The sequence below is a fragment of the Etheostoma cragini genome, chromosome 16 (assembly GCF_013103735.1).
Source record: "Etheostoma cragini isolate CJK2018 chromosome 16, CSU_Ecrag_1.0, whole genome shotgun sequence".
Classification (NCBI taxonomy): domain Eukaryota; kingdom Metazoa; phylum Chordata; class Actinopteri; order Perciformes; family Percidae; genus Etheostoma; species Etheostoma cragini.
The window spans coordinates 19280820-19303144 of record NC_048422.1 but is presented as its reverse complement, the minus strand read 5'-3'; the positions used below and the strand labels follow the sequence as shown (position 1 = coordinate 19303144).

The window sequence follows — 22325 nt, the reverse complement described above, 5'->3', positions numbered from 1 at the left end:
GTACCCGGGGTGAAATGGGATATCATTATCATCAAGATTCTCCCCCTCTGAGACAGAAATCATTTATGGCTCGAGCAGGTTGCTGCCAGCCATGATTTCCGTTGTGTGTATGGTGTCATCAGCTTTGCCTGCGGCTGTTCAGTAAGAAACTTTAAATCCTATCTTGCCACTGATTTAAGGTTGAAGGCTGCAATGTAGCTGGGAGACTGTGATCATTTGTTTGGAATATCAATAGTACACTCATAATACTGCTGAGGCTTGTGATCTAAGCCTCCTGGTAGTACTCCTAGTGTGGAATGGGATAGCTATATAATAAATATAAGATTTGAGCCTAAAATCTCCAGCTAGTAATTTAGGATAATAAAAAATAACCTGATCTACATCTGAAACCCAGATGCTTCTGCACTAAACAATTAGTTAAATGCACTGTACTCCCATGTATAAGCAAGCTGCAGGTAGGTAAAAAACTATTGGCCAAAATTTGACTATAACTTATACATGGATATTTTTTAAGTCTTTATAAATAACAACAACTTGCTGGAAACCAGTGGAAGTTATTGTGAATTTGTGGGGAAGCAGAAGCTATAGCAGTGATGACATTGACCCAGACTACACAGAGTCTTGGTTCTTCAAATAATGAGAAATGACCTCTGTGTGTCCCAAACCATTACAGGTTTGGGACACACAGAGGAGCCCTCCCTCACACAAGTAATGCAAGTGTATATGACATTTTTTGCTGCTGGCCTGCTATATAAATATATATAAACGTATATACAATGAATGGATTCACTTTTTTGTGTATCACTGCCATTACAAACTGGCATGAGTGCGGCGGGAATTCTGAGGATTTCAAAGTTCAGAAGCATGAGCACTGCTCTGCACAAAGGTAACGGGTGCAATAGTGTGTGGGTGAGGTAGAGGTCTGATTTGTCTGTAACACTAAAGGTTGTACAGATATGTATGCAGCTTGATGCCTCATACACTGCGGTCTTATCACTGCTGGTGTTCTGCTACTTTCTCTAGTCCGACATCTCATTTGTCCAGAAAATTAGATATAAAAAGGAGAAATCATTGTGCCTGCAGGGATTGTGGTCCCTCCGTGCGTTCTGCAACAATACTAAGAAATTATTCATATAAAGGGAAGAAGACAATAGGATGGTGAATTGCATCCCCTCCCATACAGGTTGAGATAGCAAATTCCTTCCAAAAGCATGCATTGCTGCTGAAAGACAGCTGATGCACAGAGTGCTGAATTTTGTATTCCTATCAGGAAAGGTTAGTGCAGCTTGTTTGTCGCTGACATTTTTTTTTATTGTAATTGATTTCATCCACTTCTACACTTCCATAATTCAAGGCCTTTTTGATTTATCACATATAACAAAATAAAACATTCATATATTGGTCTCAAAATTCCAGTTTATAAATGACCTGGGTACAATATTTTGATATAACTGTATTTCATCCTTTTACTAATTCATATATCTTTTTGTGTACGACATTGTGTTTGTTATTTGGTGGGTACTTCAGGAGGTCTTTGCATCACAGTAGCTGATTTCTGATGTTCTTTATAAAGCACAGACTACCTTTGATCAAACTTCCTGTAGCACTCAGATTGATGCTGACAAGAGTTAACCATCATCATTTTGATTATCAAAAGGATGCAATCAACATAGGCTGATATTACGTCATTGCATCTCTGTCCTTGATTGTAATGAGTTTGCATAGTGCTACTCCACCATACTCACAATATGAGTTTGTTGTAGGCTGTAAGTCAATGTGGCTAATCTCTATAAAAGAAAGCCCCAATGAGCAACATTATGGCAAAGTCCACACCTATATTAGCCTGCTCCGCCCTCCTACGTACTTCCACTCAGTTTAAATTTTCCCTTCAGTACATCGTATGGATTTGCGGTATATTCTTGGGTTTTCCAGCCAAACTTTAACTGGTCCAATCAACGAACAGAGACGTTGACTTTGAGGCTGTGCGCTAGAGTTGTTGTAGTTCCATAATGGCGATGGATAAAGATGCGAGGGAAGCCATTCAGTCCATTGTTGCAACGCTGCCGAATATCTAGAAATTTGGTTTGTAGAGTTTTGTTGGTGTCCATGATGTTGTGGCCCTCCTCCCCAAGGGTTCGGGAAAAGCTTGATTTTCCAGCTCATTCCACTAGTGGTGAAGGAGTTGCCTAAGGCTAATGCTATGAGGCTAACACCATGAGGCTAACGCTAGCAAAACTAATGCTAAATGTTGCACATGCGCATGACATACATCCCGACCAAACGTTAGTGATTGGTTATTGCAGATCCAGAGTGGCTCGGGCAGATCCAATGATTTTAAACATCAACAGAATACCCGCCTTCAAGTAATCGGGCGGGCCGGCTCTGTGGTTGGCATGAAGCTGGACTCGCTAGTAATGGTGGCAGAGAGGAGGACACTGGACAAACTGCTGGACATTATTGACAATGCCAGCCACCCCCTTCACATCGTCATCAGCACCCAGAGGAGCCTGTTCAGTGGAAGGCCGCTCCTTCCCAAGTGTCGGACCAACAGACTCAACAGACTCAAGGGCTCCTTTGTCCCTCATGCCATTAGACTCTACAACTCCTCACTTGGGGGGAGGAGGAAATAGGGCAGAGAGGACAATACTTGCAATACATACATACTACATACAGAACATATACATACATACATACATACACACATTCATACATACATACATACACACCTGGACATACATTAATACCTGGTCACTTGATCACTTTAACACTGGACACTGACACTTTGAGAATAATTGAAGTTTTTTTTTTCTTTACTTGACAAATGTTCTTATTGTTATTATTATTATTACTGTTATTTTGTTGTTTTTATACTGTCTTTTTTATCTATTTTTTTGTTTTTTTTCTTGCTAAAACTGTTGCTGAAATTTTCAATTCCCTCGCGGGAGTCATCCCAAAAGGATCAATAAAGAGAAGTCTAAGTCTAAGGAAGTTAACACTTGTCAATGGAGAGTTGCCAAGCTCTCTGTACTGATGAAATGTACAAGAGTCTGGTAGGACCAGGCTACACCTATATAGGTATGATATGCAAATTAAAGAGTCTTTGAAAGCCCTCAGTAGGAGTCTGAAGTGCTGCAGGACTGGCCTGACAAGAAAGTTCAGTGCCTCTGGCGTATAGTCACTGAAGGCATTGGGCCTTCCCTTTTCTACATAGACGATCCAGGAAAGTTTGTTTTTGTAGTGTAGACATCTACTTACAGTGAAGTTGTACAGGATCTGTAGAGAATGGTGATTCTGAGAGTTTCTCATCTTGGCATCTTTTGGATTCCTGACTTACTGACCACTGTTCCTAAACAAACCACATGTATGACCCAGGAGGATGAATATGTGGTCATTCGAGTGCAGATGAGTAGTATATAGACTTAGTTTCAAGGAGACAGGGTTTTCTCACAACAACAGTACATGCAAGTCAACCTTCGACTATACCAGACCTTGTGTAAAGCTATGTGCTAAAGCCACATTTCAGTTTATTTTACTTGTTCAACTTAGCTGCAAATGCAACTACCACAGGTTTTTGTGTCTATGTAATTGCGGGCAATATAATTTATGGCTGAGGATGCTGCAGGCCATCACCCAAATACCCAATAGTGCATTTCTATTGTAATCCTCTAGATTTCCTATCCAGAAATGTATGAGGCAAAGTGTTTGAGGAGGTGGCTTCATCAATCACAGGAGATAGTCCATTGTGCACTATTGTGTTCATGTGTGGAGCTACAGTAAGTATGCCTCCATACTTGTGTGGAGCCTCCACAGTTGCTGTGATGCATAGGGTGTGTGGTCTCCAGGACAGAATTGAGGAAGGCATGTGGAAGAGGTATATATAGGCGTTACGTTGGTTAAACACAGTTATTGTGAATGCTATGTAGAGGTTGTTGTGTTGCATCTGTTGAAAAACAGCTTTAAGTGATTTGCTCTGTCTCAGTTTCCCGCCATACTGTGTTTGCACTGCTTGTACCGATCTTCTTACCACATAAACCACCTTTAAAGTGTTCTGCTACACTCTATTGTTCACCTCTTTACCTTGATAGGAAACATGCATTTTAACATGATTATTATAATGTGTTGAATGTTAATGTTAATCATGTTCTTTATATTTAATAAAAGAAGTCGACTGGGCTAATATGACATTAACATAAAAGTCTTTTAATTTATATTATTATTAAAAAAATATATACACAGTTGAGACTGATCCAAATATAATTCTAGTCACAAAACTTTGTTTTCAGTTCAGAACCAAAACAAATAACCAAATCCAAAGAGCAAAAACAAATCCTTAATAAGCACGAGCAGCAAGTAATTAAAATATTAGCTAAACAAATTTTGAACTTGCTGAGAGGGATGGAAAGCCAGATGTTCAATTTGCCCTGAAGCTCATTTCGGAATGAAGGATCACAGTTCAACATACAGATTGTCCTTCTGTTCACACATGAAGTAACTTCTGACATAACTTATTGATAGACCTAAAGTTATTTGAGTTCAACATAATTTCGAGATAATGGTTAACTTTTTGAGAAAAAGCCTGGAAGCATTTCATTTAATTTAATCAGATTAATCAGATTAAATCAGATATTTTATGAGATGCCTTCAGAGTCAACATGGATGTACCACTAAAGGAAATGCAACAGAGGTGAAGGCTCTTGACAGTCCTGCCACCTCGCTATCAGCTAGCCTGACCAGCAGTGGCAGCATCACAAACTGGCACGATACAGACAGAGTGAATGGGAGTTGACAGGGAGAGCCGGCTGGTCGTATTCGTGCTCTAGTTGCCCACCAGTGCCAATCAGAACTGAGTCATGCTGCAGCAACTTTCTATGTGGAGTGTCAGTTTTTGTCAGATTTTGTTTGCCCACTGAGCGGAGGGACTGCAGATGTGATAACAAGAAAGTCAACATTAGTCAAGAGGTTGTGTCTGAAAAAGCCACTCTTCTCCTGGTTCCATCAGTATTGTTTTAATTTCATCCTTTGGAACTACAATTTCAGGACCAATCCTAAAGCTGCACCACTTTATAACATTTGTATACCACCGTTGTGTCAATGTGTAATGTAAAAGGAGTAGCTTGTAGTGAAGAACCTACAGAGAGTTATCATTGACTCTATTACCGCCTACCAAGTGCCTCGGTCTGTCCGAGGTTTCTTCCTAAAAGGAGGTTTTTCCTCGCCACTGTCACACTAATGCTGCTCTTGTCTCATCTGGATAACACATTGAGGAATAGAAAATGAGACATTGTGCTTCAAACAACCGGCCTACAGTTTGGAGTTACAATATTTACTTACTATGAACACCTTAGCTCTGCTGACTGCACGCAGCACTTCAAGTCCCTTGCCTTCTTTGAAGATGTGTGTTTCACACACACTCTAACTCTGAACAAAGCCCAGATGAATCCATGTCGGCTTACCAGTGACTAGCTAGTAAGCTAAGAAGAAACAACATGTAAATTATAAAACTTTAGTGGAAGTAGTGCTGGGCAATATATCAATATTATATCAATTTTGATAAATGAGACTCAGTTTCGTCTTAGATTTCGATCATCATGTGAAAGCTGTGATGTCGTTTTCTGAAACCGAACTTCCTTGCTGTTTTATTATTTGCCTTTACCCACTTAGTCATTATATCCACATTATTGATAATTTGTTTATCTAAAATCTTCTTGGGAAAATATTTTGTGAATGCACCAATTTGTCAACCCTACCATATAACTGGGAGACACATTTCTTGTTTACAGGATTTATTCCTCTTCTGGAAGTTAACCTCCTAATCCCACCGCCAGCACCAAGATAACACATCCTGGACCAGTCTGTCCACTGAAATAAGATATGATAAATACAAACTGACCCCAAAACTCTCACAGTAATTTTGTTACAGCATTGACACAGCGTTACTTGAATTAGCAGTTGTGATAACATTTCCAATTGTAATCGCTTACCTTACTAATCACTGAAAATAAGTCACATTACACACCTGTTACACATTATTGTAAGCGTGCCCAACACTGGTGCCAAGCACCAAACAGACAAAATTAGCGACTAGCTAGTGAACAAAGTGGAGCCTTTAGCAGCTTAAAAGCCAGATATTTCTCCTTGTTAACTGTCTGACGTGATAAAATGTCAATGCTGTGTTTACAGCTTGTAGCAGCCAAACAAAGCTTTTAACACAGGTTCAAACAGTAATGATGAACCCTCATTAACTCATAACAATTTAAAAAATGAACTTATTAGAAATTGTAAATCAACATTAGTTTGACCCAAATGAAATGTTGAAAACTTAAATCCCTTTTAATGTTTTTCACGTGTGTAACAGTTACGTGTTGGGTTTAAAAGCATCTGCTGATCATTTTTTATCTTTGAAATAACACTGCTGAGACTCCTTATTAACAGGATCGAATAATCATATGGTTATTTCCAGCACAACAGAGAGCGTGATTCATAATAAAATGGGCAATTTCACCTAAATCCCCCCACAGGGTAACTGGTAAACTAAGGAGGGATTTGATCTAAGGGGTATGAAAGCTGTGATAGTGTGTTATCAACTCAGTAATTTGCTCTTGTATAAACATGAATTACTGTTATCTAAGTGCCCCCTGACAGCCGATTGGCTTCTCATTAGGCCTGTGCGAAATGAGATTAGCAGCAAGCCTCTAAATTATGATCAAATCCCAGAACGCATAATCTCTCACATACATAACCCTCCCTGTGTCTCTTTCCTCCGTCTATTTCTGTCTCCTCTTTTTACCTCATTGCCTCCTCTGCTCACTTCTTCCCCTGTGATTGCTCCTTCCTCGTTCTTCACGTCTCTCCTCACTTGACCTCTTGCTCTTTCTCTTTCTTGCTTTCTTTCCCTCGTCTGCAGAGTGTAACTGCAGTGGAAGGTCAGACGAGTGCGTGTTTGACATGGAGCAGTACCGAAGCACTGGCAGTGGGGGGCGCTGTGTGAGCTGCAGAGACAACACTGACGGGCCCCATTGTGAGCGCTGCAGAGAGAACCACTACAGGAAGTCTGCTGAAGAACCCTGCCTACCCTGCAACTGCAATATTGATGGTAAACTCCCCATACAAAACCCTTAATTGTTTTGATAATAATTCAAAATTCCCAACTTTAATCCATGCAAATGTCATTACTCACTATTTTTGTTTTCTCTGGCATGAGAAAATGAAATTATTGTTAAATTGGAATGCTGTATTGGCACAATAAGGCACCAGATTAAGCTACAAAGTGGACTCATAGGATTTAATCTAGCAAATGTTATGGCCAAATGTTTTTTAAATCATTAACAACATCCACTGCTCAGCTGCCAAACATTACCTAAGAGTAGATTCTTTTTTCTGGTTCATAATTTATACAATTTTGTTCTTCTCATGTCTTGAACATCTCATCAGACTTATCCTCACCTCAGCTTCCCAAATGACAATTAAATAAATTCATGACGTTACTCAGCCCTGCTGTTGTAGATGGATCCAGTTGACTCACTGAAGGTTATCAATGAAGAGACTCAGTGCTCATTAAACACAGTCTAATTTTAGGCGCGGTACATTAAATGTTTGGGCTCCTAATTACACCATCATCAGGGTAAAGAAAGAGAACCAGACAAATACGTTAGCGATCTTTTCCTGTACATTTTGTAGATAGTGTTAGGTAATTGCACAGAGTTGTTGGAGTCCATTATATTGATCAAAGGTTATAGCAGACTCCAATCAGTCTTCCTTTTCTGTCATGTCTACAATAACCCAGCTGGTCTTTTTTCCTCCATTAACTTAAGCTACAGTATGTCAGCTACAGTGTGGTTGCAAGGTTATAAGCTCCTCTTTCAAGCACATCTCTTTGGTTTTTAACAGAAATCAAAAACGGGTAATAAATTGTCCCTGTCATGACAAAGTATTAATGACAAGGGAATTTCCCCACTGTGGAATGAATAAAGTATTATCTAATAAAGTATTATCCAGTTTAATCTAATCCCTTGATCCATTTCAAGTAATTCACCAATATTCTTTAAGGATTTAGAAGGTCCCCCCATTTTCTTGAAAATACTCTCTGCACCCTTTTTATTGTCTTTGTTTTTTTTCCTTCTGCTGATCCATTTGCTGTCCTTCCCAGGTTCAGTGAGTCTGCAGTGCGATGTAGAAGGAAGGTGTGCATGCCGAGTTGGCGTGACAGGGGAGAAGTGTGACACATGTCGGGCTGGCTTTCACTCGCTTGGCCCTGGAGGCTGCAGGTGAGCAACACACATGTCCACAAGAGAGACACAAAAACAAAGCTATTATTAAATGGATAACTAAAAAAATTGTAAGAAACATGCCCGTAAAAGAGAGTAGGAGTAAAAAGAGATAAGCAGGCACCACAGACACAAACCTTTTCATAAATCTTCCCTCTTTTGCAGTCATACCATCTTACTTTCCCAAGCCTGAATTTATCAAACTACAAAGCAGTCAAACTACAAAGCAGTAGTAAACAAGAGGATTCTTCCTTCTCTATGTGACACCAGTGTGAATTAGTGACCTTCTTATCAGTGAGTAGCAGGTTGTGCCGTATAATACAAAACTGTTAACAAGCATTGTAAAAAGCAAGTTAACCCGGAGCGCTGTGATTTTCCACACGGAAGCATGTTTAATTTCAAATATTCCATTTTTATCAAGATGTCAACAAATACTTCAATCACTCCAACGTGTCACTGTCTTCTTTCTCTTTTGGTCTTTATACACATATCTTGAATTGTAATATAAATATTATTGCTTAACCGTAATACGTGTCAGTTTCATCCGTCTTATCTATAAAGACAGTAGGACGGTGTTGATGTTGATCGCAATCTGATCCATCCTTGCCTAAAGTGTTTGTCTGCATATCATTTCATTCTTGGATCACACAAAACAGTCTGATCTAAAGAAAAGTTAGGAACTACCTGGTGAACATTCTTCAACACTTTGCAGCTAAAGAGCCAGGTGTTTCCCTCGTAAATTGTAATGGCAATTAAAAGGGAATATTTGACTTGCAGTCATCAGGTTATCTAACACAACTCCAAATCAATGCTAATGTTGCATGTATTGTTGCGTGGATACCAATTGGGTATCAAATGTTGGGTTGGCTGGCGGGAAATGGTTACCAAAACCATAGAACCCATTTCAGTTCCGTTTTAGTCCAAATTTTAGCTGTTGCACATCCCGGTGAAAAACAGCCACACAGTGATTAAGACAGCTACTAACGGTAGGCTACCATTACCTAGTGCCAAGTGTTAACCAGCGTCACATGCAGGGATGCTTCTGTTGCCCCTAATGTCTGTTTCAGAGCACCAGAGAACAGCGCAAGGATTTAAGTGGCATCAAAATCATTTGGTCGGTTTGATACCAGTCGTACTGGATAGGATTGGCACCTGGTTTTGGTTCCCAATGCTAGTTGCGTGTCTGGTTGATGTGTAAGTAAGGAACTGTTTTCTAACATGCTCGTCATATCAGCTGTTTACAGCTTCCCCTAAGTGGCCAAAAAAAGTCGGCTATTGTAGGTTTAAGTCAAGGGTGCACTATAGTTATTGTAAATCAGGTAACTCATATGCTCCTGGATTATTATAATTGTTTAATGTAAACGTTGATATATAACGTTGATATAAACGTTGATACTTCTTTTCTGGTGCAACTTTGTCTCTAAGGGAGGTCCCTTTAACATAATAGAGGTCTACCAGGTATCCTAGCTTAAAGGTACAGTAGCTTAGCCTTTTAAAACGTTCTCTTAAAACTGACCTTATGTTTGAGTAAATTTACATGAAGCAAGCCATCAAAAAAAAGAATCTGGTCCATTTAACACCACCTACAGCCTGTCGTGCGATTTGCAAAAATCCACCGCTCTCTGTTCAGATGCACCAATCAGGGCCACGGGGAGGGATGTCTAACTGCGTGTCAATCACTGCTCATGCAGAAGCATTTCGTCCTCCCCTCCCCTACGCATGACCTGCGGAAAGGTTTCCTCTTCTTCACATGCGCTCTATCGTTTTGGGCTATAGCGGAAAGGGGGAAGGGACTGAGAAGTTGTCGATGTTCAAATGTTTTGGCTAAGTCCTGGATCTTCGCAATCCTATTTACGGCACCTTTAAGGGAAGTTAAAGAATTCGTTGAACCCAAGGTCCTTACATTGATCCTGAATGTGAGTTGAGACAGAGATGAGCAGAACTACATGTGACTAAACCATAGCCTGTTAAAAACACCTAAACTGTTTTTTCACTTGAAACCAAGACATTAAATATTGTATTGTGACACGTTTATTTTCCAATTTGTGCTACATAAAGTTGGGTCTTCTACTTTGGTTCTCCTTGTGACCAACAGTTAGACCAACATTTTGAATAAAGAGCCTAAAGTGAAATCGACCTTGTGGCGTGACTGATTTAACTCTTCTTGATCGGACCCAAAATCAAGAATGTCCCTTTCAACACAGCAATATTTTCCCTTTCCGAATCAATTTTTAAAAATATGCCAACTGAAAACCTAATGGCAAATATCCAGTGTCTTGCTGGCCCAAAATCAGTAATTACAAAATTCCCTGCACTTGGACAGTATTATGGTTGGTCAGCCAGCCGTCCTGACCAGGAGAAAAAGAAGACCTGGTGTTTGAAGAACTAAGCCAGAGACCATGCGGCCTTCTCCATCTGTTACCATGGTGACCAGATCCTGCCTTGCTGCCTTCAGAAACTTCAGAGAACAGCTTTAGTTGCAGCCAACCCCAAGGACAAAATTAGCCTAAAAAATGTCCTTGCTTTTCTCCGAAGACTGTCTAATGCACATTGCTTTAGTTAGGAAAGGTTAGTGTTTAGTTTTGCATCACATTTATCCCATATTAATAATGTTGTATTGACCCAAACGTCCAAAATCTCTTTTTACTGTCACCAGCTGTGTGTTGGTTACAGTTGCTAATTCTAGTCTTTTACTTTATGACATTAAAATATTGAGCTTGTAGTCAAAATGCTTTTATTTAGTTGAAGAGAGATTGATTGGTGTTTTCTTGCAGACACAAACTAATCGCTGATTTAAAAAAATAACTCTTATTGTTGTAAGATTGATAGCTAATTACAATATTTCTTTATTGATTGAGGTTGCGCCCTGAGTAAGAACAAAACTAACAAGTTTATTGAAGTTTTTTTTTGTGTATTTGTATATTGTACTTGTACTGCTCTGATTTTGATTGTTTTAGTACGCTACAAGAATGAGCCCAGCGGGTTTAATTGATTTAATGATAGCAGAAGAAGCAGATTTGCTTTAATCCCGAAGACGTGAGACTGATTTACCTTTGTGGCTATGCAGACACAGTCTGGGTGTTTTATTTTTTATGTTTTCATCCTTTTTTGCAGCTTGAAGATGCACTGAACCGCTGCATACATTTTGATGATGAAAAGCACATTTAAACTTTCTCTGACCTGAGAGCTCTCCTATGCGTATAAGCCTGCATGTAAATGTATATGATGGTGCATGTGTGTGTTTGCATGCTTATGAGAAGTATGTTGTATTTATATTCATAAGAAGTCAATCCTAGCTCTCCAGGACCCCCTCTACTTGCTGAGGGAATGCTAAGTTGTAATGGCAATGAACTGCATTTCAATGACTGTTTGGTGTTAACATTATTTCTCAACATCTAAATGTGGATGCTGTGACAAAAGACAGTTGACTAACTTTAGAAATCCAATTTTAGATGTTGACAGGAATTTTAAATTGCCCATATTATGCTCATTTTCAGGTTCATAATTGTATTTTGAGGTTGTACCAGAATAGGTTTGCATGGTTTAATTCTCCAAAACACCATATTTTTGTTGTACTGCACATTGCTGCAGATCCTCTTTTCACCCTGTGTGTTTAGGTCTCTGTTTAGCAACACAGTGAGACATCTCACTTCTTTACTATCTTTGTTGGGAGGCGCACGTGCACAGTAGCTAGATAAGGATCACATCATCTAACTTTGTTTCCACAACTTAAGTAGGATTAGCCTTCCAACTTCTTCTAAATGAGGGCGTGCTTCCAACTTTGCTTGGAATACCTGCGGAACAGGGACATGCTAGTAGTTCTTTTGTAGAACTAGTGTGTGTTGTAGCAGTGATTTGCCATTCAGAACGAGCTATAATGCTACGGTTCGCCACCTTGTTTCAGCCGTGCAAATTTGGAACAGCTCACCTGGGGACTGAAGGGAGGACACATTCAGAAACCCCCATCTCACTCAAAACAGCATGGCTAGGTTTTTTCTAAGATTATATTATAGGTGTTGTATTACACAAAAAAACACCCCCTGATCATAACATGGGAACTTTAATATATATTCATGTGACTTTAAAGCTGCTACAATTAGATTAAATTTAGTTTGATAAAAGTAACTGTGTAACAACTCTGCAGTTACCCTTAGTTCTACTGTTTAGGTTCAGACTCCTGTCTTGCAACTATGTTCAGCAAAAAATCTCTAAGAAAACAATTTTTATGCTTCCTGTTAAGCACCAAACAGCAGACAGAAAAAATTTAGCGACCAGCTGGTATATAAATCGGGCATTCAGCACCTAAAAAAGACATTGTCTTAACCCTTGTATGGTATACGTAAAAAATTGACCCATTTCAAATTTTTACAAGAAGAAAAATGGTACCTTTTTTCCAGCTTTAATGAGAGTAAATGTTGGATGACTGATCAAGTGAATGCTAATGTTGCTCCATATGGATGTTTAAGTCAACTGTTCGCTCACATGTTTGCCGTATAATTAAGAAGTTATGTGAACTCAGTTTTGGGTTTTTAGCTTGTTTTCACTCCACAAAAATAGCCAAAACATTAGTTAATGCAGGTTTAAAGTGAGGCTCGAGATAAAGGAGGCTTTATGGAAAACAACCTTAGTTGATCCTTAGTTTAGATCCCACAGACGATATTATATTAATACACATAAATGCAAACATGCACAAACACACACACACACACACACTGCTTTCTCTCATTGATGCAGCAAAATCAGTCTGAGTTGAGGTGGGAATTACTCAGACCACTGGAGCAGAAACAAGTGGAGATGGCTCGCCTTGAGATAATTTAATTATTTGTAATAGTGCCTCATTAAAAAAATTGATTCTGTTGCAGTTTCAGAAAAAAGTAATCTATCAATGAAGGTGATCAACACATTTTGACATTATCCAAGTGACTGCTGACACACACACACACCTCACTAGCTTTTATCAAGATTGTTTACACAGCCTTTTAATTTTTTTGATAGATTATGTACTATATTAAGCATATTAGTTTTGATGATTTGTTACAAGGATACTTGTGCTTTTTGAATGAGAGTAGTGATGACAAAACAGGGAGAACTAGTTATTACAGAGACCCAGGTTCAAGGCCCAAGAAAAATATCCATGTTGCTCGTGGTATCCTTGAGCGAGACACCCCCCTGTTTCCTGGGTAGCTGACCATCTGTGTTGTGGAAGGGGGCAAGCAAATAGTGAATATCCTTATGTAAATCATTGAAATCACATTAAAATGTAATTGTCTTTAAAAATGTGCGCTCCTTCTTCCTAAACAGTGTACACACCGTCAAGTGCAATGGATTCAAATGTTTCATCTTCACGTACCTTGTTGTCTGTAGGTCGTGTGAATGTGACCCCAGTGGGACTGTGGACAATTGCTCTCCTCTGGATGGACGCTGTCACTGTAAGCCAAATGTGGAGGGACAGAGCTGTGACAGGTGTGTTATAAGCATTATGCTTATGTCAAACATGTGTGCATGTGACCTGTGGTTACCAAGGCAACTGTTCTATTCAAAAGATCTTACAATAGAACAATTGAAGCCCTTACCGTCCATTCATCCCTTTGTACGGAATATAGTACTTTTGATTATATCTGATCTTCAAAGTCTTGTTTTAAGTATACAATATTTACATTATCACCCCTAGATTCAAAAGTACCGGAGGAGTTTTGCCCCTCCCTTTGCCAGTAATACATTTTCTGACCTTCCAAAATGATCGGGAAAAGAGGCATGACCTTCCCCATGACAATTTATTGATGCCTCATGTTCTGGTTTGTGCTTGGCAAAGATGTACAGCAAGCCACGGTTTTTTTTACAGCCATGACATACATGACTTAACCTCTGCTTTCTCATCTTACACATCCAACTCCACTGTTAGGGTGGCCATTTCAGTAGATTTACTCACTAACATTGTTGTGGAAACACAATAAGCATGGAAACTAAGCGCACACTTACCGCATTACTTCAATTACTAAGTTACTCTGTATGGTAGTCAAAAGATTTTTTGCATTTCAAAACCTTACAAAATGGACAGCGGACGACACAAGCCTCTTAACATAACAGTAAAGCCATAAAGTAGGTTATCTTTCAACTCAGGACAGCGCCACTTCTCACAAATACAGATACGATAGGAGATGAGATGTTTAATTGACAAGTAACCACGATCAGGGCGCTGCTCACATGCTCAACTTAGCACCAACTGCAATGTTTAATTTTAAATGAATATAGCCTACTGGCAGTCTGGCACACGTGGATGCTCGGTGTTTTTTGTGGGAACTCGAGCTCTAGACAACGTGAAACCTTTGAGCTAGTCATCTTCTTTGAAATTCCAGCTCCACGTCAGTGACGATACTTTGGCAACAGGTGGTACAGTTAGCTATAGGGTTGCATTCTCAAAGAAAGCAACTACAAACTTGTGTTTCTGTCATGTTGCGCTTTTTGTTGGGTCAGACCCAGCGATCCCTACCCTCAACAAACAATAAAAATACATGAACCTGCCCTATTTTCTTCCAGTGATCCCTTCCTTAAATACTGAACAATCCCTAAAGTTCTTATATCCAGCAGACAGGTCAGCACACACTGCAAGTGCAGCAGCATACTACATTTTAATAATGTGTCTAAAAATTGGCCAAAGTTTTGGTGGCTGTCTGGCATTTTGACTACTTTGACAGTGAACCTGAGTATTACAGCATTTCACTAACTAAATCTCTGCTTCCCCCCATCTGTTTCCATCTTGTTCCTCTGGGATACAGGATCCAACCAATAAAGTCACTGTGAGATTAGCAATACACACAGCTGTAGGTCTCAAACTATTGAATAATTGTGTGCTCCCTGTTTGTTGACTTTTCTGCTGGTTTCACGGCTCGTTGAGCAGGCCCCTCTCCTGTGTAATGTGACTAGTGTAGTGGCTGATTTTAAGCAGTGTTCCTGTCCCACCCATATGCCAGCTAGTGTCTGTAGGTCAAAGCTCAGCGTCCTCCCAGCTGAGCTCCATTTGGTCCCTTCTATAACACTGTATTCTGCAGCGACCAGCACCCCCACTGCTGCACTGAGAACAACTTAAAGAAATTGTGTGTGTGTGTGTGTGTGTGTGTGTGTGTGTGTGTGTACACACAGATGCAAGCCAGGCTTTTTCAACCTACAACAAGTGAACCCAGCAGGCTGCCAAGCATGTTTTTGCTTTGGCCACTCGCTGGCCTGCTCTTCGTCCAATCACTATGAGGCTATTAACATCTCTTCTGACTTCATTGAAGGTATTGTCTAAAACACACTAGCCATTGATCATGTTCCCTTGTTTCTGTGGGAATGGTATTACCCACCGAAAATTAACAAGACCAGCAATGTTTACTTTGTTCTCTCTGAATTCTCACTTTTGTCTTTATTTTCCCGAACTACTGTGTATTTCATTGTGCTATTATTTATTGGTGAGTGTGTACTGTACTTTCTTGTGTGTGTTGCCATTTTTCTCTATTTATTTATTTATTTTTATGTATTTCTAATATCAAATTTACTGGATGGGTTTTGTTTTATTTTATTTTTGGAGAGCCTTTTTAAGTGTGGCCAGGGAAAACGGATAAAAATGTACACAAACTAATTAAAAAATCATCTTCACCAATTTGACAACACTTGAAGAGAATCTAAAACCCTGGAAGGAAATACAACATTGGCAAACTGCCAATCACATATTGAATGCAGCATAACAAAACAAGCTGCAAACGCAGACAACAACAATACAAACAACCAGTAAAGAAAATACAAAAAAACTAAAAAAGATTCTCTGAAGTCGTCTACCTGCCACAAGTGTTGGAAAATGACCTGTGATTTAAGTTTAAGTTTTAACATTCAAATTGCATGATTTAGATATTATTGCAGCTAATGTGCTAAAACTTATTTATTAAAATAATAGTTTTCTCTGTTTGGTTGTGTTTTTTGTATTTGCAAAGCATTTCTGTATGAAAATGCAGTGATTTAAGTCCTCAGGGCCACTTTGTACAGTTTATTCTCTGTTGATCCTAGATAAAATAAAACTAATAGGCAAATAATCTGAACGCATCTTGTGTATCAACTCAGATGTTTAAACTCTTTGTGTACACTAGTATGCACCGTATATATCCAGAATGGATAATAGCCATTATTCATGTTTTGATAAGTTTTCTTTTATCTCCAGATCAGGATGGCTGGTTGGGAGAGTTCTCAGCAGGCCAGGAGTACCCTCTGCTGTGGAAGGAAGGTGAAGTCTACCTGCTGCCTCTTACGGTGGAAGACACTGGCTTCTACAAAGCCCCTGGTGAGTGAGAACGGAAAATAATAGAGATTTGAGTTCATCCATGAGGACCGATCATTACCTCAGGTTGGGTCAAATGGGTGGGTTACAGTCCTCAGGAAGCTGTTCTAGTACTGTTGACATTTCTGTTACTAGATCATCAAACCTCCAGTTGTTGCTCTTCTAACAAATATGTAAATGGTATTAGCGTTAATAGTGCATCTTTAATACCCATAGCTTGTTCCTGTTGTTCCTTAGTGAGATTAATCAGGGTCTTTGCCAGCGGGTCATGCGGCAGTTATTCTGACACTGTTTCCTCCAATCCGTTATCAGAGCCATTAGAAGATAAGGGATTAAGCTGGCCCAGCTACAGGATTTAGGGCCCATTTCTATCAGCCTCCCCAGCAGCAGAGGCCTGATGGAATTGGATGTCTTGGCCATGCTGGAGAAGCAACAAAGTGAAAATTGGCTTGGGTTCTTCTTGTCTCCACTAAGTCGGTTCTAGGCATCAACTCACAGACCCTCCAGCCACCAGACATCCCACAGCCAGAGGCAAAACAGGAACAATCCCATTAACTCCGCATCCTGGAGGTTTAATGCCCAAAACGCGCGATCACAGAGAACGACTTCATTTGGAGGCATCTTTTTTTAGAAAGATGAATTGCTTCTAGCAGGATGTGACAAAGTCTGGTGGTCAGGCATAATTTGTAAAATTTTATAATGAATGCATTCATAAATCGCATGTGTGTGAGTGTGTGAGTGAGTGAGTTAGTGTACATGTGATGTGCATAAGTCCACAGTGAATAAGCGCATGCTTTGCTATACATACTGTATGTGTTATTAGAAATGAACATAGTTAACAGTGTCTTTTAAAGTTGCTTTCTTCTTCACACGGACTATAGTGACGTCTCTGCAGGCCACAACTCACAGATTAGTGGCCCAACTGGCCAAGAGCAGCTTTGTGGCAGCCTGCTTATCTACTTTGTGCAGTTCTTGTTTATGTTGTTTCTCCACATAATAAATGCACAAATCTATTGCCTTGCCATCCCTATTAATGATCTCATTTTCTCTCGCCTTTTTTCATCTTGGTGCATGTGTACAGTTACTTTATAGATTAGACCAGAGTGGCAGCGGCTTTGGAAGCAGCTCTAAAATAATTCTCTCTCTTTTTCAATGTCTCTGCTCTTTTTTACTTTTAATATGTATTTGTGCTGAAATCCCTCCACTGTGTCCTTCACCAAAGTACAAGATAATTCTGAGTGACAACTCTCCGTTGAACATACCAAATGCAATTTCTGTGATTCCTAAGAATGTATTTGTCACCGTAGTTTGGGCATCGGGCTTCAGCTGTCACACGAAGGACAGGATTCAATCTTAGGCTTTTTTTTGTAAAAAGAACGATTGTTTGGGATCTGCGTAGCTTACCCAGCTCTAGAAATATCAGCCGACGCTAAAGAGGACAAGACATCACAAATATTTTCTCAATAGTGTGTGCAAGGAGTTGTTGGACCAGAGAGGGAGAGAGAAAAAATGTCACTTGACTTTCCTGAATTCCCATGACAATCAGGCCACCATGGCAATTTTAGTCAGAACTTATTTTTTCCACTGCATGGAAAAGTTTAATTTCTGTAAACACCTTAAATTGACCTTTCACCACCATCACGTCAAGTGCCCAAATCCTAAATGTATGTAGGTAGACACGTGTGAACGTGTATGCATGTGGGCACTTGGGGAGACAGGCTTTTCTCTAAAGCCTCAAGTCTCTCAATGCCACTTGTCCTCTTCCTGATTCTGGACATCTGCTTGACAGTTGACACAGGCGGAGTTCATGTCCGCCTGGTGACTCAACAGACTGAACACTTGAGCACAGCTGCCAGTAACTATCATAGACAAACATCAAGTACCTCCCTAAACAGTTGCTTTGACCTGCCTCCAACAACTGTGGTCACCACTTGATTCTGCTGGACAGTAACCATGGCTCTCTTGGCCGAGCAGCGTTTCATGCCGAACGGGACATCATCTAACATAAGCCCTTACAGCCATCTGTTGAGAAGCTTGCATTGTTGATCCTTTTCATATCTGCAGCAAAGGCCAACCTGCTAAGCCTGAAGCAGCCGGGAGACAAGAAAAGGAAGAAGAAGAAAGAAGGGGAAAAAAAACACTGAATTTAATAAAACAACCCTCTAGAAGAAGGCAAGAGTGTTCTGTTGTGGAGTGGAAGAGAGAGTAAGAAGAGCAAAGATTTATGAGAGCAGCTCCAGGCTACCTGTCGCTCTGATTCAAGAAACAGTTGCAGCTAAGAGCCTCACACAGCATGAGCGCTACCTGCACCCAGGTCTGCATATAAACCTGTCTGGTAGCCTTTTCTTCTGGAAAAAGAAACTAGACTAAAAACTAGAACAAGAGAACAAAAACAGATAATAAAGGGGTATGGAGAAAGACAAGCAAAGGGAAAGTCAACCAACTGAGAAGGTGAAGGAGTGCTTGAGTGAGGCTGGAGTGGAAGAGTAAAGAGATGAGTACGCTTGAAACAAACCCCAGTTGATGCCCATTCCAAATGGCCACACTCAAAGGCCTGGTGAAAAGCCTGCCATCATAGCCTCCTCTTGGCTGCATCCCACTGCCTCCCCAATCTGAGTCCAAGAGCTCTGTGTCTCTTACGTGTTCTGTTGCATTGCATGGTTCTGTCTTGACACAAGGAATCTTTCGGGAAGTCTGCTCATTCTCATTTATGATATATCAATTTGTTGTACACACAAAATAAAACAGAAGTAGTTAAAAGAGAGCTTGAGAAAAACTCAAACCCTGCCCACTTTCTTCCAAACACTTCATTACTACATCAATGCGTGGGTGGATAGTGTCTGTTTTAGAAAGTTACAAAAAATTGCCATACACAGTCCGGTCCACTGACAATGTTGAGATGTGGGATGAGGGGATTTCAGACACTGTCAGACAATCTGTTGAGCACTTTGTTTGAGCATACTGAGGCCTTAGGGCTGTTCAGACCGACAGCAGCACTTTGTCAAAAACTGATAGCATTCCTTTTCATTTCCAGCATTGGCACAATGGTGCAGATGCCAAAATCCATTTTGAATTTGTTGATTTGTTTCTTAAAATAGTACATTGTATTTCTATTATATTAGATTTATATTTAAGATAAATCATCACGTTTGGTTGCATGCGATTATTCAATTTGAATGGGTACCAGTCTGCATATGCATTAAAAGTCCCCTTGAATATGGATAAAAGTGTTTTTCCTTTCATGTAATTTGATTTCACTTCCCGTATATTGCGCCTGCAGGCAGTGCAGTCAGACTGTGTCCTGACAGAAGTTAAAAGTGTGCCCACCCAACCTTTGCCCTCAGACTGTCTGCATGGTGGTCGATGTTAAAGCTGCGGTGGGAATTGTGTTTGTGCAAGGCAGCTGTGATTTAATTGAAATAGAGTTGATTTAATTTGGTTGGAGCAAAGTCTAAACCTCTTGATTGATCGTGAGCTGCTCCGCCATTCCCCAAAGTTATAGGGGAATCTATCACTTGTTGTGATGGCAGCTTTATGTGTTTCTGGCTGAGTGTCAACAGCAGCACAGTCAGTGAACTTCAGATCATTCTGACAGACTCATAGAGACAAAATGGGAATAGAGTGGCACAACTTGCAGCTTTGGTTTATCCATTCAGTTTTTTTTTTTAATTGTCGACTGAAATGCATGCATCATTTATTTGGACTGACCCAGAGCTGGAACGCTTATTTTTTATAGTATTACCAACATTTATGATGTTGATCATTTTTTCTATTATATATCTACTTTATGTATATTATAGCATTGAATAACAGTTCCTAGAGCTCAAGTTGACATCTTAAAATATCTTGTTTTGTCTGAGCAACAGTCCAAACCCAAAGATATTCAGTGTACAGTGATTAACAGAGAAGGAAAAAAGAATGCTTTGACATTTTGGGTAATACACAAATTTGCTCTGTTGGAGAGAATTAAAGCTAAAGTGCGTAGTTTCTGCTGCCCCAATGAGGAATTCTAAGTAATGACAACAAAACTGTCAGCACATCCACATGATACAGCCTTCCGTGATCGCACACCACCCACCCCCCTCCTCTACACAGGTGCTAGTAGCCAAGCAGGACACGGAGGATTAAAAAAACATGATGGACTCTTCTGAAGAGGTCATTATCTTTACTTGAGTTTATGCGCGGGAAATTCCCCGGGCAACACAATCTTCTGAATACAGCCATACTGAGAAATACAGAGAGAGCTGTGTGGAGCTGATAGTCTTAATTAGCTTTGTAGCAACTCATTTGGCAATGGCTTGAATGTAACGAACGTTAATTAATATTGATAAACGTTACACGCTAAAGCTTTAAAATGAGGAGATTGATACCCATCCTGAGAGTGGTATCGATCTCCTCATCAAACCCACGACAAGAAAAGGTATTTCGTGAAATATTTCTTCAATCTGTATTTTGATGAAGAATTGTAAAAACTGATTGACTACTTAAGTTAATCGCCTAATCACCTAATGGTAAAAAGTACTACAATGAATGTTACAAAGAAAATATAAATATCGGTATTGTGAGAATAAAAACATTCTCTTACATGTGCGCCAGCACACTGTGGAATTTAGAGACTGCTAAACTTTGTAATTCTCTCCAATTTATTATGTGAAATAGAATAATGAATATAAATTCATGGCAATACACAGACCGCAGATCCCACTTAAACATGAATACTCCTTTCATTGTTTTGTTTTTTACAGAGATTCATTACTTTGGAGAGGTGCCTGGCAGTGGGGCTATTCCTGGGTGGTCTATTACAGTTATGAGTAATTAGGCTGTTGTACCTCTGTACTCCAAGACAAGAAAGAACTACCAAGAACCACACTGACACCAATCAGATCCCAGCAGAACAATGGCCAGCAAGTTACATCTGAAACTACTCACAGCCATAAGGTAGCACTTGAGGATGAGAATTGTAGCTTAGTCACACAACAGTACTACTGGGCTCATTACCATTATGCAAGGAATGTACAGCACAGATTTCCTATTAATCCTTTTAAAAGTAATATCTGTTGACTTACATTTTTTGTGATAAGAGTTTCTTTGATTACTCATTATTATAGTGTGCCACTCCCTCAGAAAACAAAAAGTCAACAGAGAAGTAAAAAATACAAGATTCAGTCAGTTAATCAACATTAATCTTCGTCCTATCTCAAATCTTCCCTTTATTTCTAAAATTCTTGAAAAAATAGTGTCTGTTCAACTTCATGCTTTTCTTACCCTTAACTGTCTTTGTGAACCTTTCCAGTCTGGTTTTCGCCCCTCCCATAGTACTGAAACTGCCCTTATAAAAATCACCAATGATCTCCTCACAGCTGCTGATTCCGGACTCATCTCCATCCTCATCCTCCTCGATCTCAGTGCGGCCTTTGATACCATTTCTCACTCCATTCTCCTCAATAGACTTTCTTCCTTCGGCATCTCTCACACCCCTCTTGACTGGTTCCGCTCATATCTCTCCGACCGCACTCAGTTTATTCAACTCAAATCTTTCACATCCCACCCTTCCCCTGTTACTACTGGCGTCCCTCAAGGTTCAGTTCTTGGCCCCCTCCTTTTCATCACCTACCTACTTCCCCTTGGCAATATCTTCCGCAAATTCAACATTCATTTTCACTGTTACGCAGACAACACCCAGCTCTACTTATCCAGCAAACCCACCTCCTCGCTCCCCCCCTTGTCCCTTACTAACTGCTTACTTGAAATAA

General features: G+C 39.9%; 1 protein-coding gene across 2 annotated transcripts in view; it reads left to right on the top strand.

Annotated features, from left to right (window-relative positions):
• The window catches only part of lamc3 (laminin, gamma 3), a 95541-nt gene that overhangs the window by 32205 nt on the left and 41011 nt on the right, over window positions 1–22325 (top strand). For both annotated transcript variants that reach the window (XM_034897201.1, XM_034897202.1), the window contains exons 5-9: window positions 6905–7093; window positions 8147–8264; window positions 13629–13727; window positions 15405–15541; window positions 16456–16575. In XM_034897201.1, coding sequence (XP_034753092.1) covers window positions 6905–7093; window positions 8147–8264; window positions 13629–13727; window positions 15405–15541; window positions 16456–16575 — 663 coding nt within the window. The remainder of the gene's footprint in view (window positions 1–6904; window positions 7094–8146; window positions 8265–13628; window positions 13728–15404; window positions 15542–16455; window positions 16576–22325) is intronic.